The sequence below is a fragment of the Pholis gunnellus genome (genome assembly GCF_910591455.1).
Source record: "Pholis gunnellus genome assembly, chromosome: 3".
Lineage (NCBI taxonomy): Eukaryota > Metazoa > Chordata > Actinopteri > Perciformes > Pholidae > Pholis > Pholis gunnellus.
The window spans coordinates 10,615,929-10,634,303 of record NC_136529.1 but is presented as its reverse complement, the minus strand read 5'-3'; the positions used below and the strand labels follow the sequence as shown (position 1 = coordinate 10,634,303).

General features: G+C 40.2%; 1 protein-coding gene across 2 annotated transcripts in view; it reads left to right on the top strand.

Moving 5' to 3' along the window:
• The first annotated feature begins 7,448 nt into the window (after positions 1–7,448).
• arhgap9 (Rho GTPase activating protein 9) overlaps positions 7,449–18,375 on the top strand; it is a 32,657-nt gene continuing 21,730 nt past the window's right edge. For both annotated transcript variants that reach the window (XM_079157004.1, XM_079157003.1), the window contains exons 1-4: positions 7,449–7,523; positions 12,104–12,450; positions 13,519–13,717; positions 14,196–14,596. In XM_079157004.1, coding sequence (XP_079013130.1) covers positions 12,229–12,450; positions 13,519–13,717; positions 14,196–14,596 — 822 coding nt within the window. In that variant the 5' untranslated portion in view covers positions 7,449–7,523; positions 12,104–12,228. The remainder of the gene's footprint in view (positions 7,524–12,103; positions 12,451–13,518; positions 13,718–14,195; positions 14,597–18,375) is intronic.

Sequence of the window (18,375 nt, the reverse complement as noted above, 5' to 3'; positions counted from 1 at the left end):
CCTAATCCTTCAGAGGATGATGTATTCTCACATATTTCATCAGTACAATGGTGCTGACTCCGTGACCTCATTTGTGGTCATCTCCATTTCCCTGTCATTAAATGTCACAATGATAAGAATCGCTAATATAAGCACTTAACATATGACAGACCTCTTGCCGTGCAGAAATATTTGCATGCCACTGTGAGCGCCTTTTCTGCCCTCACATGCTTCTCAGGAAGTGCATGGACGGGTTAACCACACGGTGTGATGGAAACAGTTTGACGCATTGCATTTTTACTGTTCCATAATCTTTCTTAAATCCATGCAAAGCAGGAGATTTGCTCCCCTTTTCGCCAGCCTGTATCGACACTGGCTTGGAAGATTATTCTCCAGTTGCAACTTTTGCTGATTAAAAGTGCCCTGTACCATGTGCAGTATTAGCAGGGGGGTTACAAGTCCGCTGTAATTGCTAGTGTGCTTCACAGGCTGCTGCTGTGGATGCAGCGTCAAAGACAGATTTAGAGACTGAAGCGTTTTACATGGTGGTGTGTTGCTAGTCAGATTATTCTGATGCTTTGGGGTGTTTGAGCAATTCTGGTCTATCTGGTGTGAGATGTGTGCACAGACCAGGTGACAGACACAACACATTTGTGTCTCTGCATGCAGTTTTGTGACATTTGGTCCTTCAAAATAAACTGCCACATCTGATCTGACAGATAGATATATCTTTTTTTTTGGGTACTGATGTAGTCGTTTGTCTCATCAGATCGCATTGGTCTGTTGAAGGTACACTGCAAAGATGCAAAATCTTACGAAGTATATATTATTATATTTGTCTAAACTACTTTTGAGCATCACAGGCTCATTATAACACTTCTTGATTGTAGTGAAATAAAGCTCAAAATGAGCTAATTTCAAGATCTCTTTTTCTCTTGAAAGGCCTAAATATTACATTTGGATTCAAGAAATTTTACCAAGCACATTTTCACTTGGTCCATTTTGATGTGGCCGTTCTATCCCCAGTGTACTGTAGTTGTGATTAACTTTTCATCATTGGGGTCACGAGTTTCTCAACCTTCTCTAACTCGTGACCCAATTTCTTTGTCACATAAAAAACAACTCATGACCCAAAGTTGTCATGTGGCATACTTTCAAGAGCAAGGGGGGAGCTTCAAATAGATTGTATAAAGCTTAAGAAATATCATTTTCCTTCTTTATATATCACAAATATCAGTGTTTACACTCAGTTGGCAGTTTAGTTGGTACACCGAGCTGAAACTGATGCAGTTTAATACAACAGCTCTGCAGTAAATCCTTCATTTATAAAGTTTATAATGTTCGGTTTTTGCTAAAACTGTTTTTGAAAGGTGATGATTTAACTTTTTTATTCTGGAGGCTGCAGTTTTTATTGCTTAAACCGTATCTCCTATTTACTCACTGTACTGTATATGAAAGCAGCTTACCACTTCACTACTGTACAGTGTAGTAGCTCCACCTACAATCACATCTGGGCTCTGTTTAAATCCAGTTTAATCCTGTATTTATTTTTTTGTATGCTTGCAATGTTTATTGATTTCATTAGCTTGTACTATAAGGTATGGCACTATAAACATCACCCCAGAGACGATGATGTATTGTCAGAGATTGTTAGACTAACACAGCACTCACAATATTTTATAACTGCACGCTGTTTAACATGTTAAAATGAGACAAAGTTTGTGTCCGGACTGAAATGATTTGTCGATTATATGATAAGTTGATTAACAGAAAAATATGATAATCGATTATCATTTCACACATTTTTCCAGCCGAAGCAGTGAATACAAAAAATAATATTCTATGGTTTCAGCTTCCCTTTCAGTCATACATTTTTATACTTTTGTTAAAATTATCATTACATCCCGACCGCAATCAAATAATCAAATGTTCTGACAAAAACATTGTTGCAGGACTGTAATAAACCCGTCCAATCAGTTCATTCGGCCAAAATGTATTGATTGGACGGGCTACCTGCCTGTCTACCTGCTTGCACATATTCTGTCCTCATCTGAGTTTTCCACGGGCGCCTAGCTTGACAGCTGTGAGTACTCTCAACAGCCATGTTTGTAGTTTACGTTCATTATGATCATTGTTGGGGGAGTGGCTTTGGAGGGAGGCCTGAAGTGACGGCTGTCGGTGTTGTCAACTCGGCATCTTTCTCGCTAGATTTAGCAATATTTTAGAGCTAGCTGCTAGCTACTTATCATCATAGACTGTATATAAGCAGTAGACGTAGTCATCGTGACGTCACCCATTGGTTTGTGGACTGCCGTTTTGAAGCCTCAAGTTCAGCGATTTGGCCGTCGCCATATTGGATTAAAGCCGTCGAAATCTTGGGTTTTTGCAACCAATGAACAGAAGTTAACATATTTGAAATGCGGAGGAGTGACGAAGAGACGCTGTATACGGCTGTGGTAACGGCAGCAAGCTGTCAATCACAGTAAGCCCGCCCCAAAGCATACTCCGCTTTATGGTATATTTTACCCTAAATGGGACAATAATTTACTAAATAAACATCATACTTTCTTGAAGAGTTGAAACTAGCGATAGACTCCATAAACTCACGTATACCATGTTAACTGAGGTAATAAATCAAGTGAGAAGTAGAGTCATTTTCTCATTGACTTCCACACAATCAGACTTTTTGCAACCGGAGAAGATGCCCCCTGCTGGCCAGTAGGGAATGCACGTTTTAAAACACTTCCACACTGGCTTCACTTGTCAGAACCGGAGTTTTCCGCCTGCTTTCAATAAAAAAGAGTTGGCAACACTGAACTGAGTTTTTCGGTTTGATCTTTTTTTTCTCTTTCCTCCAGGGTTCTCTTGCTAGATTCTCAAGATTAACAATCATATCTTTAAGGAAAAAAATGGAAGGAAAGCTGTTCTGAAAAAAATGATTGCATCGACTACTTGAGTTAACCTAAAGGCACCATGGGTAAACACTCCTCCAATGCTGGACACATACTAACCCCTTATTATTATTTGTGTAATGTTCCTTTATTGAACAAATAACGCCTTTAACCCTGTGAAGGCATCAAAGCTGTGTCTGCGTGTGTGCCTCTGGTGTTTGCCTTGGGAGGTTTAGCTGCTCTTCCTTGTGCCCCAACAGTATCGTGCTCTCTTCAGCTGCACACGGCTGAAAGTGGGTCTTTGACTTGCCTGATAGCTTTTGACAGCTCACTCTCATCCCCGGTGGATCAATGGAGCTCAGCGCTCTTCATTAGAAACATCAATGTACCGCACATTCCCACAGGCTCAGCAACAACCCACCAGCCCAGTCAGAGAGTGAAGCTTTATTTTGTTATTCTCCAAAAGATCCTTCCTGACTTCTGTGTGACATTTTATGCTCTTTAATTGAAGAATATTGTGGGAAAATGGTGAAAGAGGAATAGTGTTGTTTTGCCATTAATTGATGCTTTTATCGATGGCTATTAGCAACAGCGTGCACCACGTTGGCCAGACATCACCTTAACTGTGAATAACACATTATTGTTTTTTCCGGTTTGTATCACATAGAATAACAAATATGAGTAACACTTCTTATTCCCTTTGACTGCCGCAGACAGAAATGAATGCACTGCAAAATCCATATCATGGCAACTTTGGTCTTATATTCAGTCTTAAAATACTTATTTTGATTATGGTATGAAGGACAACATCTTGAAATAATGAATCATTCCTATATAAAAAAAAAATGCTTGATAATCAGTGAATCTTTTAATTCATGTTTCAAGAATTCACCGGCAACTTCTGAAATGAGCAAGATTTGCTGCTTTTCTGTGTTTTTATAGAATTGCAGATAGAAAATCTTTAGGTTTAATACTGTTATTTGGATAAAATAAGCAATTTGGGCTGTGTGAAATCATTATGATGATTCTTTGGTCGAAACAATGAATTAAATTAATTAAAAGTTATTTGAAAAAGTAATTTACAGATGAAGTGATTAATCAAAACAATTGTTGCAGCCTCAGTTACTGTGCTGGAATATTAATACATTCATAAAGATCGTCTTGGAAAGCAGTTTGTAGATTTATACCTTCATACTTTACCAAAATTAGGTGACATATTTTATGCTGTATTTCCACATACAAAAGAAAAGCTGCTTATTAAAATAAGAAGCATTTTTTCATACGCTCATTTCTGAAATAAGCATATTATTATTTATAGAAGTAGCATATTGTTCACCTTCCATATTTTCTATAAAATGTGTAAGCTAATTAAAAATGTAATGCTTGAATTAATTCTTTCCGAGTTTAAAATGCCCCCTGAGCAATCCTGCACTATGTTGCCTAACTAGCAAGCGCTGGTCTGTTTGGTTGCTGTTTGTATTCAAATGGAGAGGAATGAGATCTTGAATATTATACCAGTGAACTCTCTGAAGAACTTTGCTATGTGTCGATGGAGGCCGCAGGGTTCATTGTAAACACAAGTGTTGCGTCAGCATACGCTTGAAATGATGGCATCACACATATGAAATGTTGTTATGTGCAACAAGAAACAAATAACACACAGGCTGGAGACACTGGAGATGGTAGTTGGTCACAGAGGTTGTTGTCATGATGATAGTAGAGAGCATGAGCCAATGACTGCTTTACTGTCATCATCTGCTTTTTGATTGGCTCTCTGACAATTTACACAGCTAATGACTGAAGGAATCCAGCCCACCTGTTTAGTCACACACACGCACACACACACACATAAATGCATTCATACACACGCTCACACAGGCAGCTAGCTGTCACACTGGGAAAAGCAGTGTGTATTTCAGTGTCTCTCTGGTCTAATCATCAATAATGCATGGCTTTGGGAGGATGAAAGGCTGTTTTGGCTTGAGGCATGTGTCTCATAAGGAGAGAGAGACATCAGCACGAGTAGTTATAACTGTACATCCATAGACAAAGTCAATGGCTTCATGGCTGTCTTCAGCAGAACTGTTTCAAGCTGAGAGTGGGCTGATGTCAGGCTAAATGTTTCAATTAGTTTTAATTGATTTATATTAAGGAACGTTTATTTTGTATTTCTTTATTATAGTTTTTTGTCTGAATTGAGGATCTAAGGATTAGTGTGTGTCGTGTGAAGTACATACATACTCTAAAGCCTTCTGAGACAAAGAGGTTAATTGGGGCTGTTAAGAAGAATTTAACTTTTTCTTTGCGCAAAAGTATTCTCACAGTTTTCATTTTGTGATCATTTAATCTGTTTCAGGTGTGGTTTAGTCTTATAGCTCATGGTGAGAGTTTTCATTGATTTCCCAAAAATGTCAAGGCACTTCTGTGCTCAACCCGAGATATACTGCTGTGCTACGCCTGGTTTTACCCACAGCGATGTGGATCCATGATGCAAGGCTTCACCTCACACAGCCTTACCTGGGGCTTTTAATTGGGGCTCAACACAGACAAACCATTGGGTGCTTGTTTGTATGTGAAACAATAGAGGCCATGCACAGGCAGCATGGCTCATCATGTCACTGTAAAGAACTGGCAGCAGCTGTTTGGCTGACACAGATATTAAATCAGCAGTCCTGTTAGCTTTAAGTGTTGCACTTATTTTTGTGGTGATTAAAGTTACTCAACAGTGTGTATCATGTGGAGCAACTTCTCTTCTCTTCTCTCCCATTTTCCTGCGAACCCTTTGGTTATAGACATTCATATGTAAATACAGTACAGTCTACGTGTGTGTGTGTGTGTTTGCAATGTGTATACGGATGTGGGAGAGCACGCAACAGCCCTTTGAAGTTCCTCATTCACTCTATACTCCTCTTCCCCATGTCTCATCTCTCTTTGAAGACCATGTAGCCATGATTATTAAAGCTGCCCTCTTTCCACTTCAAACGTATGGAATGAATATGGATATGATATGACACCAAACCTTCCACGTCCGACACCCTCCCCTCCTCTCCCGCCCTGCTGTGCGGTGAAGTTTGATCGGCCCTGCCATCTTAAACCATCTCTGTTGGCGCGAAACTTGTCATTCAGTGACTTGGGGCATGAGCTATTTGGAGTAGTTATGACATCGCTTGATATGGAGCCCCAGGGGAACGTCGCAACGTCTTTCTCATTTTATTAATAAAGCTTGTGGTCCTGCCCTTTTTTCCCCTGCATCTCAGCTGCTGTGTCCTTTTGTCAGCTTTGGAAATGTTTTTAAAACGTCACCTGCTCGTTTCATCCACCAACCATATAATTTATTACATGGTAATTTGTATTCATCGTCTCTCTCTCTCTCTCTCTCTCTCTCTCTCTCTCTCTCTCTCTCTCTCTCTCTCTCTCTCTCTCTCTCTCTCTCTCTCTCTCTCTCTCTCTCTCTCTCTATCACACACACACAATGTCCCCCAGCCTTGGGGTATTTCACACAATGTCATGATAATGTTATCTTAAGGAGGTTTTGCATGCATGCCTAAGCCCATAAACTACGTGTTGATAACATTAATGCTTTCTGTGATGGATTATCAATCTCCAGCAAGCTTCAGGTGGGTTTTCGTACCATTGTGGAAAGAGTTGAAAGCCATGACTGCCTGGAAGTAGGGAAGTAAATCTAAAAATGTATACGGGATGCTTTAGAAAATGGTTGACTAAAACATGCAAACCCAACAGGAGGGCCAGTAATCCAATCCTCCCTAAAGTATTTAATCTAGAGGCTGGTCTGACTGAAAATATAAAATGTTGGTGGTGTAGCATCCCATTCGTTGTACTGATGATGTACGTGAAACATTTTATATATAAAACTTAGCTTATTAAAAGTAAACAAAACCTGAGATGACTCGGGTGAACATATTGTCCATTTGGTGGATGTGCTAACTGTGTGGTGGATCCCTGATGGCCAGTGGCACTGTTGAACAGCCAGCTCTGTGTAGGGGTCGATAGTCCAATCAATAAACTGGGCTCCTGGTTGCTTTTGTTTGGTCAGCACACAAGACCTCTCTCGCTCTGTTTCTCACTCTTGCTATGTTCTTCTTTCTCAAGTTCAAACGTGGTGTATTTGCACAAATGAGTATCAGCCAGCTGACTCTCTCTCTCTCTGTCACTTCCTCTGTTTTTATCTCTCAGGCGAAATTCTGGCTAAATGGGGGAAGGTAGGTTAGCATGAGTTCAATGAGCGGAGGCAGGATGATTCTGCTGCATTGGATTAGCTGTGTGTGTGTGTGTGTGTGTGTGTGTGTGTGTGTGTGTGTGTGTGTGTGTGTGTGTGTGTGTGTGTGCATGACAGAAAGAGAGAGATTGAGTGATTTTCTGCAGGAGGGAGCTGCTATAGCTTCTGTCCATTTTAGTGGTTTTCTGCCCCACCTTTTCTGTAACCCCCTCTGTGTTTCCACTGTAAATTGTGCCAGGCCAGGCAGCAATGACGCTTCATATTGTGCTGGAGGGTAACCGATTAAATACATTTGAACACTTTTCTAATGGTTTTGTATTTGTTTTCAAGGTTTACCGATGGGGTTGCATGCATGGATTTGACTGCGGACTGAGCTGGTGATCTTGTTGACGAGAAACTCTCACTTCAGGACCATGGTGAGTCGCTCTTTCGCTCTCTCTTTCTTTCTCTCTCTCTGTCTGTCTCGCATGCATGCACAAATTGTGTACTCTCCATTTCTTCAGCTCAGTCTGACTTGCATGCACACACAGCCTGAGTTGGAGTGAAAGAACTCAAGCAAATCCAGACAGACAAATAACAAGAAGCTCTCTCTAAGTGTTTCTCCTCTGTCTTTTTTGCTCTCATTTCTTTCCATTCCTGTGTTTCCTTTTTCCTGCCCTCCATGTTTTCTCCTCCATCTCTCCATTTGTGTTGTTGACACAACAACATAAGTCCTGTTCCCCGTGGCAAAAACAATCATTGCCTCTCAACAGGCATCTGATACCATATGGGCCTCTCTCTGTATGTTTGGGTGTGTGACGCCAATGCCCCGTCTACTGCCATCTGACCTGCAAATGGAAACACAGTCTGGCCTCATTTTTCCTTTGTAGATCCTAATTTGTCATCGTCACAGTTTATTCTTTCATTTAGTTTCACTGTTGATGGAATCGGCTTTTGCTTTTTGCGGCAAAATAATGACAGCATCATTTGTGTTTGTCTTAAGTCAGATAGACGATTTGGTTGTGAATCCGACACAAAAACTATAATTAAAACGTAGCGTGAGGAAGGGTTACACAATTCCTGACTTATCCTGTCACCCTTTAGCAAGCAGTCTGAGCCGTTGTCCTTTGGGAGCATTTTTGAAGTGCCGAAACTCTTGAATAATACAACAAGGGACTTTAACCCTGCTGTAACAGCCTAATTTGCACACGACACAATAAAGCCTCCTGTGTACGTGTTGAACATTTGCACATGTGCTTATGAATTGAGGATACCCACTGTGTCTAACTTCAGCCCTGACTCAACAAATAGACAAAGTGAGATAAAACCCGACATTAGCTGGGTAACATTGGGTGATTCTGTGTTTTGAGCAGTGAAGAGAGACAGGAAAAGACAACCAAGCGTGCAGCAAGAGCTCTTCCTGTCTGAACGAGGAGAAGAACTCATGATAAATATCTCAGGTTGTATTAATCTGCCTTTCTTTAAACCCAGGGTATGATGTAATTCTTCCCCTCCCATCTAAATAGTACATTATACATTACTGAAGCAATGCAGCAGGATTGTTAGGCCAAAAACATCTACTCTCTGCTTCAAGGCTCAGCTTGGTAGTAATTAATGCTACTCAAAAAGCTGCACAGTAGTCAGATTGGGCCTCAGCATCACTCATTGTATTTAACCACAGCAGACTCTATTGGCTACAGGCTGCCACTAAACTTCCTGAGACGTTTCACGTCAGAAGAACAAATGGCTAGATGGAGAGGATATGACCCAAACTGTGGTTGAACCTGCGTCTGTTTAGTTTCCTGTTTGCTTGCTCGCCTTGTACCTCTGACTGACGCCTCTGTCCCTCCTGGAGTTCTTAGAAGAGCGCTTTTGAGCACCCAACAGCTCATCAATAGAAAAATCTTTGCGCACTTTATTGTAATTTTCCTAGAACAAGGTCTCAGTGGCATTTATTTTAAATTAGATCAGATTACACTTAAAAATGTGTCTTGCATCACAAGCATTCTCTATTTCACATGAACAGGAAAAATACACATGAATAAATTAAGTAAGCGCACGGTATTGCAAACATAGACAGCTGCAGTGTATTCAGTTTCGTTCTCCAAAGGAATACTTTACCCACAAAATGAAAAAGTTGTACATCAATTACTCGCCCCATGTTACCTTGAATTCTTGAAGAAAACTTAGTTTGAACGAAGAGTCAAATAACATTTACTCTGTTTGCTGATTCTCCGATCACCGTGGAGGCATGCGGGAAGAACAAAAGTGTTCTTCAAGAATTCACGGTGACGCAGGGTGAGTGATTGATATACAAAAGGTCACTTTGTGAGTGAAGTATTGCTTTAGCACTGCAAGTGAAGACGGTCATGGAAGCATTTACAAAAAATGAAGAGGAGGCTTCCTGCACACCAGAAGACTCTCAGACATTTATTTTAATAAATGACTAGAAACAAACACAGTTCTGATCAGAGAACTTCTGATTCTCTCATTTGGATGTGCGTATCCTTCTTGATGTATATGTTTATTCATGTATGGGATGCAGCTATACCTCACAATCTATGCCAGTTGTATCCACTCGTGTAATGTGAGCGTAGAGACCTCAGCAGATGTCAGTATAGTCGTCCGTATTTACGTATTCCTAACATGGAATGGTATTTATTCTGATTCATTACATTTGTATAGAGAGCCTTGGAAATGCTCCACTGTGCCAGTGTTTGCTAGCTGGCCAGACAGGCCTGCAGTGCTTTGGCCCCGTATGCTGGTTCTGAGGGATTTCACTGTAATTCTCTGTAGCCGTGGGGTTCACAGATTCATTCCTGTGCTTAAATAACAGTGGGATTATCCAGGTTCAGCCAGCTAACCCTGCCCTCTCTGCCTTCACATGGCTCACCGCTCCATCCCGCTTCATCCATTCCTCCATGTCTCAGTTTCTCTATTTCCTGTTATTTTAGTCCTGCCTATCTGCTCTATTTGCACTCTTTTTGTTATATCCGTGGCGTTCAGACTTTTTTTCTTTTGTTTGTCTTGTCCATCTACAGTTTCTAATCCCCCTCAATCCCTCAGTAATAAAGAGGCATGTCTCTATTCATTTTCTGGGATCTTTCTAGTTTGCTGCCTCTGCTCTTCTCACCCAGACTGAGATGTGTTGGGCCTGACTGTGACTGAAGCACTGTTGCTAGGTGCCTAGGGATGCTCCCCTGTCTGCATTATGTGTGTGTGTGTGTGTGTGTTTGTGTGTGTGTGTGTGTGTGTGTGGGTTTGTGCGTGTACTGTGTGACGCTGTATTGCTATGTGTCTGGCAGAAAGTTAGATGTTCTGTTATGTAAGCGGGTCTTGGCTGGGTAGAGCAAGGGTTTAGCTTGAGGATGCTGGCTCAGGTGGAGAGACGGAGACTGATGCTATTTTGGGTATACTGCGCTCCTAACATCCTCCAAACGCATGAGTTATTCACTCACACGTGTCGGTTAGTTCTACCAGGATGAAAGGACACAATAGAAAAGTGATTTTGTGCAAATGTCTGCAGTGACATTTTGTCCTCAGGTCTGTCACGTACATTTTTTATTTGTTTGCAAATATTGGCAATAGCATCAGTTAATTAATCACTTCATCGATTAGTCGATCTGCAGAAAATCAATAGCCCATTTCTTTTGAGAATCCATTAATTGTTTAAGCTATATATCAAGAAAAAATACCAGATTCACTCATTCCAGTATCTTAAATTTGAGGATTTTCCGATTTCCTCCGTTTTATATTCATGTAAAGGAAATGTTTTTCATTTTTTTTGTTTTAATTCATAGACTAAATAATAGATCAATTGATAAGAAAATCATTGTGACTCAATAATGCAAATAATATAGCAGCTCCACTTCCATTGTATGTATATATATATATATATATATATATATATATATATATATATATATATATATATATATATATATATATATATATATATATATATATATATATATATATATATAGAACCTGGTACAAACTAAGCTAACACCTTGTACAAAGATGGGTCCCTCATTTTATAGTTACGCAGTAGTTACAGCTTTCCACAAACATCTTTGATTCATTGTGCTGCAACTAAAGATTGTTTCATGATTGATTAATCTGAAAACAATCTTCTCAATTAATTGATCAGAACAAATGTTCAACATTTGTTGAATTACGATTCTTCGTTTCTTCTTTCTGGCAGAATGTTCCCGTCTGATGAGAAGATCAAACCGCTCTCACATCTGTCCGTTGGGCTCAGTTTAACACAAAGACTATTGCTCTGAGCATTGCTAGGCAACCAGCAGAGACTCCAAGATGTTTTATTTGTTTTTTCGTTGAACAGATTAAACAAACAAGACCTGACGTATGCATTATTGAGCATTTGAGTGGCTGGATGTTGTTACCTTTGAAGTTTTAACAGAGCCAGGCTTGCTGTTTGCCCCTATTTCCAGTCTTTGCGCTAAGCTAAGCTAAGCTAACCGGCTTATGGCTGTAGCTTCGTATTTAACGAACAGACATTAGAGTGGTATCAATCTTCTCATCTAACTCATCACCAGAAAGCGAGCAAGCCTTTAATCGTTTGGTTTATAATGCCAGAAAATAGTGAAAACTGCCTGTCGCCATTTCTAGAAGCCCAAGATGATGTCTTCAAATGTCTTGTTTTGATTAACAAGCCAAAATCATCCAAAATATTCAGTTTACAATGTTATGAAACAGATAAAATCCTCAGTTGTGAGAAGCTGAAAGCAATGAATGGTTATTTACAAGAGACTTTTTGTTAAGATGCAGAACAGTTTTCTAATGTAACTTGTCATGTTGGTGTTTTCCCCCAGATTAACACAGACTTACATTTTCAGCACCAAATGGATTCATGTTCTCTCCCTTTGAACCTGCACACAGCCAGGTTACATTGTTTCATTGTTCTCTGACAGCTTCAGTAATCTCTCTCTCTCTCTCTCTCTCTCTCTCTCTCTCTCTCTCTCTCTCTCTCTCTCTCTCTCCATTCTTTCCTTAGTTTCAGAGCATGGCACTGGCCTGGCTCCAGTCTCACCTCCCCTGTGCTAAACCGACCAGCATCACCAATACCAACCATCAGCACGCTTCCAGAAGAGCTTGCTGAACAGAACTGTGTGGAGAGCCATGCTGTCTGGGACTTGGCGGCGTTCGGTGGGGCACCAGCAGCCTGCTACAGCACCTGTGGTGACCCCCAGAAGCATGACAGTGTGTGGGGTCCCCAGCGGTACGGTGGTCCTCGAGGCCCAGTATGACTACAACTACCGCGGCGCCGATGGCCGGCAGGTCTGCATCAGGGAGGGCGAACGGTTTATTCTACTGAAAAAGACCAACACTGACTGGTGGCAGGTGAGAAATAAGTTCGTCTATAGTTTGTCTTGTGTCGGTGGAACCAAAGATTTATAAAAACATGGACATAGCATCCATGGCGTTCTGCATTATGGGTTTCTGAAGGGAGGTTTCAGAGTTTGAATTTGAAATGAAAACACTGCACTTATTAACAATATTCTATATTTTTGTTGTTGTCATCAAATCCCATGAAGAGACCAACACCAATGATGCGATTCCTCCCTCAATACGTTTTGACATCTGCACCCTATTTGTGTCTCTTAGGCCCATTTTTTCTTACTGATGTAAATACTTAAAAACTAGTCAATAACATATACTTACACTTTTACAAAATGACTCCAGCTTTAGTTGTTTTTCGTGCATTTGCTAGGGACTATTTTTAGTTGCGGATTACTTCTCAAGCAAATATTTACGGCAGTAGTGCAGTGTATTGAAAATAAACTTAATTAAGGAACATGATCACCCATCACTGATGCTTTCTTTACAGTTTTTGGACCGTTTTTGAGAGGAATAAGCTATATCAGGCTTTACTTACACAGGAAATACTTGTTGTCTAATGTAACATTTAACATACCGGTCAGGCAGCGAATTGCATCCTAAACAATCATGGCGAATGAACTGATTACCTCCTTGTCTCCAATTTGCCAATATTCTTGGTTGCTCTAGGTTACAGGCTGTGTGAAAGGGGCTTGAGACACCTGTCAATCAAGTATGCTCACTCTCAAACAGGTTTAATATGGATAAATTCTTCAATCAAACATTTCATTTTATACATAGTTTATATATAGTTACACTTCTTCAAAAATCTCTTGACAGTTCACAAATATCTATCAAACTGAGACCACTGACACCATAAAGTCTTGTGTGTCGAAAAAAAGACTAACTATTGTGTTTAAAAAGAGAAGTTGTGGGTTTTCTCGTTGCATGTGTTGGCCGTGACAGGAACTCTAACACATTTCTGCACAGCGTTCCGCCCTCAGCTGTGTTGGTTGACGCTCAGTTGAACTAAGTGGATTTATGTGGCTGAAAGAAGCAAAAGCATTTTTAAATCTGTTTGTTCTTTGACAGGTGCGGCGGATCGGGGCGGCCAGCAAAACAAAGCCACTGTATGTTCCTGCTACGTATGTGACAGAGGTGCCCATCGCACCGATGCCCTCGCCGCAGCGCCTGGTCGTGTCTGCCTCGCTGAACTCCAACCTCAGGATACAGCCAAGAGTGTCACTCTCGCCCAGCCCAAAGGAGACGGCCTATAATAACCAGCGTCAAGGTAAAGTGTGAGAGGACGACAGAGGAGACATCTGGTGTGTGTTTTTCATTGAGGGCTGGGCCCTTCTATCTGGATTTAGTTCATTTCACATCTCGATAACAATATATATTATGATAGAGCATGTTTTCCGGTAGTTCAATAAATAAATAATCTTCATAAAATAGCCGCAAGGTAAAGCCTATTTTTGTATACTCTTGACAAATGAAAAGTACGTTCTCATTAAAGTTAAGTACAACATTTGAGTCAGAATGTGCTTGTAATCAGCAATGTAGATGACTTAATTGTGTATCATGCTGTCTCGATATATGATTTCATCACAATATGATTGCATTGAAAGACAATAATTAATCTGTGAATATTAGTTTTACTTTAATTCTGTCATATATCTTGTGGGTTGATGTTTCTTTTGATTTTAGTGGCAAACATGTACTTTATTGATCTGGGTAAAATTATAATTTATTTTGCCTTCCTCCCTCAGTGAACAAACCCTTCTTCCGCTCCATGGAAAACCTCAACTCCAACAGTGCCTTCCGGGGGCTGGACAACAACACCAGCAGGGTTGGAGGCCGCTTCCCCACCCTGCCCGTCTGGTCTGGTTTCACCCTAACCCCTAACACTCCCACCTCCCCGTCAGGCCACCTCATGGTCCCTGGGTGCCCTGCAGCTTCCACGGCATCAAAAACGGCACCGCCAAACCCCAGGGCGGTCCCCATGATCACTCGGAGCCAGAGCTCCAGCAACCTGCCTGAAAACCTGATGGAGAACCCGTACGACGAGGTGGGCGGCGGCTTCAGCAGTCGCGTCAACCACAGGATGCCCAAGAAGTCGTGCAGCCAGTGGGACATGGTGGGAGCCTCCGGCAAGAAAAAACATCTGCAGGTAGGAAGAGGCAAGCCCTACAAACCTCCAACAGATGTTACTCAAACGTCTGGTTCACACAGCAGAGCCGTGAAAATAACCCGTAGGTGGACAAATAGCATGTTATTATAGCGTGTTCACATCAGTTATGTTTGAGTGAACCTTTGTGAGATCGATGCCTTGCACTAAATAATTGACAGCAGAAGTCAACAGAACTGAGAACAGAGCAATGATTGAATCAACACAGTGTGCAAAATTTGGCAGTGATGTTTTGTGCTCATCCATACACACATCCATGCCTAGAAGTCAGTAGAAGTCATGCCAGGTGTTTTATTCATTTGCAAATATTGACAGTAGTGGTCTGTTCATGTTCACATCTGACGCTATCCGTTACATCTCTGCTATCTCCCCACATGCACATATTCTTTGTACCTTATACTTGATACTGTGAACTTTAGTACGTCTGATGATCAATATTTGTGCACATTCCTACACAAATTAAACAGCTCTTCCACTTTAAAAACAGATGTATTATTTAATATTTCTTTTTTTTTCTATTTTCTATTATGTCTCTTGACTTTTGCTTTGTATTTATTGTTATGTAATTTATTGTATTTGTAAACGGAAATGTTAATGAAACTGAATCAAATTTCTGATTTTGGTTACACCAGGAAAGGTAGAAAAAATATTTTTTTGTCTCAAATCAAGGTATTGCAGGTTTAAGGAGATGGATATTTCCTCTGATAGCCAGCAGTAACTCAATGGAAAATGGAAAATGGTCGAACAAAAGTCTCAACTGTGTATTCAACTGTTACTTCCTGCTTCCTCTGATCCTAAATTTACAGTGAGGTAAATTATGGAAAATAGGTCAAACAAATCTAATCCCATAGCTGGTGTTTGAAGAAGTGTGGGATTAGATACATTTTGACTTCCTCTCACAAGCAAATTCCTTAATCTGATGGATTTACAGGTCATAACACCCAAACTGTAATAAACCAGCTGTTAGTTTTTAGCCTTCACTGTGCACAGTATAACTTGAAAAACAAATTTTAAAAAATGTATATTATAGGAGTTTGTGTTTGCCTTTAGCTGTTAGCATACTTATTGAGATATTTCTTTAATCTCATTCAATCGGAGAAGCTTTTTCAGGTGGAAACAAATAAATCTACAACTGCAAAACTGATTAAAATTTAAAAAAAGACCTTGCGCGATCCCACCAGACGGCTGTGGCTGCAGAGGTTATTTGATTTACGTCTGTATTTGACCGCTGTAATCTTCCTAGAGCAGCAATCAAGTTGGCATTGTGGTGACGTCGGCGCTTCCCTGTATTACATCAGAGGGGATTACACAAGGCGTCGTCGCTGAGAGAAATACTGAAGGTTATCCGTCTCTCAGCTGAGGGAAGCTCCCACAGCCTAGTTTTGCTTCCACTGAACCGTGCATGCACCGGTGACTTCCGACTTCGGATAGCTGTGATCTCAGTGGAAATGACAGTGCTCTTTTGTATATTTCTCATTCCCTCTTCCTCCCTGTCTGTTTCTGTATCTGCCCCTTCACTCTGAGGACCTTCTTCGCTCTAGCCTGTAATACCAGTGAGCAGGATAATGGCAGCCACATTCAGGTCATAACGACCTGTTTTTCATCCACAATATTCTCTCAGCATTCATCTTTGTCAGGCCTTTTTTTTAAATGCTGCCACACTGATGATGAATTTCAATTAGATTTAATCTTTGTCCTCCAGGGGGCAGAATCCCATTTGAATTTGAAGAGATACAATTGACTGATGCTTTTTTAAAGGTTGTTTTTTGGCACTTTTGCCTTGATTTATCCATACGCTGCATGGCCAAGAGTGTGTGTAACCCTGAACACTATGCCAATGAGTAATAACTGATACCAATACTGTGATGTAGATTGGGCTGTCCACATGCTTTTGACAGGCAGAGAAAAGAGAGTGATGAAATATAATAAAAGTTCACACTTTTTCCAATTCCAACAGTTAGGACTAAACACAATGTTGCGGTACAGTTCACCGTATCCACTCAGCACTGGTCTATAAGATAAAGCTTCTCTGTATTGCTCATTCGATTTTGTGGTAGAATCACAATGAACGTGCAAACAACTTAACATATAAAATAAACATGTAGCTCTGATTAGGGTGAGAACATCAAACCTGAAGAAGAGGAGGTGGAAGAAGAAGTAGTGTCTAAAATAGCGGTCAATTCTGAATACGATCAAGGAGTCTCAAAAAGCAAAGAGGCCGCTGACGCATGCACACAAACACACAGACGCACGCATAGGACAGCGTGGTTGCGTTCACTGTTCTGGAAACAACAAACAGGTGATGATGTCAGTGAAAATCATTTCCATGTTTGTTAATCTGTAACTGGATTTAAAAACAAGCTATTTGTCTCGGTGAAATGTGTTTTGTCTTTTATAGTGACAAGAGTCCTACTTCAGGAAGTAATTATTGTAATATTTTAACATGCTTTATAGCTATCTTATTTGACCAGTTTATTAATAGACCTTTATCACAGAAGATATTCTGACCAACAGATAAGTCTATTTGAGTATTTTTGAATACACAGTTTTCAATTTTAGATACAAATTTCTGCGTCCACAGGTAGTTGAGACACAAATCTCATTCATAATGCAACCAAAATCCAAATTACAAACTAGGTTTGGTGGAAATGAGTTTGGAATGGCAGTAACTCATACACATATACACAAATACACATTCACACAAAAAGACCGCAACTTCCTTACATTCTGCACGGCTATCTGAATGGTCTTCAAAGTTTTTCTCCTGACTCAAATAGTTTCTTTTAATTGTTGAAGTTTGTAGAACAAATTAGATGGTTTCTTTTTTACGTTTGCAAAAAAGTACATCCCTTTGGTGTTATGGCTGCAAATCAGTCAGTCAGTTAGTGAATTATGTCTCAGCTATATTTCGTGGAAAGATGATGTTTTAATGCATATCTCTTCAATTAATTTCATTGGATTTGTAAATGTCCTCTCTTGTAGCTGTTGCTTTAGTCCACTCTATCTGGGTGAGCACATGCGTTTCTATAAGCTCTGTCTTAATCCAACGTCTGACGGGTTATTACATAGTAAGAGGTGGAGGGATTTACTTGTTTCTCTTTGTGATTTATGTCTCTTCTTCACACACTGAGATGATGGTTTTGTTTAAGGCACTGATGTCTTCTACTTGTGGTACTTGTGGCACTACATACACAGAACCATATGGTAATATTTCCGTTCTAATGCACAAGCAGAACAACATACATTGTCTCTCGGTAATTTACAAATAATGCTGGTAATATTCAATGTTGTTCTTATTGACAGCAATTCCCATCAAAAGACCCAAACCAACAATCAATATCTATATTTTCAGTTAACAAGTATAGTCGGTGTAGCCAGAGACTAATATAGCATATTCTTCTGTGCCATAAAGTTTTATTTTTGTCAAAACAGCAATCAGATAACACAGGCACAGGGTTGCACTGGGCGACATGTCCATCATAGCGATAAATATGCGGCACTGAAGGTTATCTTCAGTCAATAACACATTCACCATCCTACTGCTCTTAATACTCATTAGCGCACCAAATGTGTATTAATCTGCAGCTAAAAATAGTCCTAGAGTAGCTTTTGCTCAATAGTACTGCACCCAGCTGTTTTACAGTAATAGCCCAATCTGGGATTAATAAAGTTCATCTATCCATCTATTTATAGTTTTGTATTTGTGTCCTGTTTCAATACAACAAAGAATAATATAGAATACCACCAGCTTTATCCTTTGA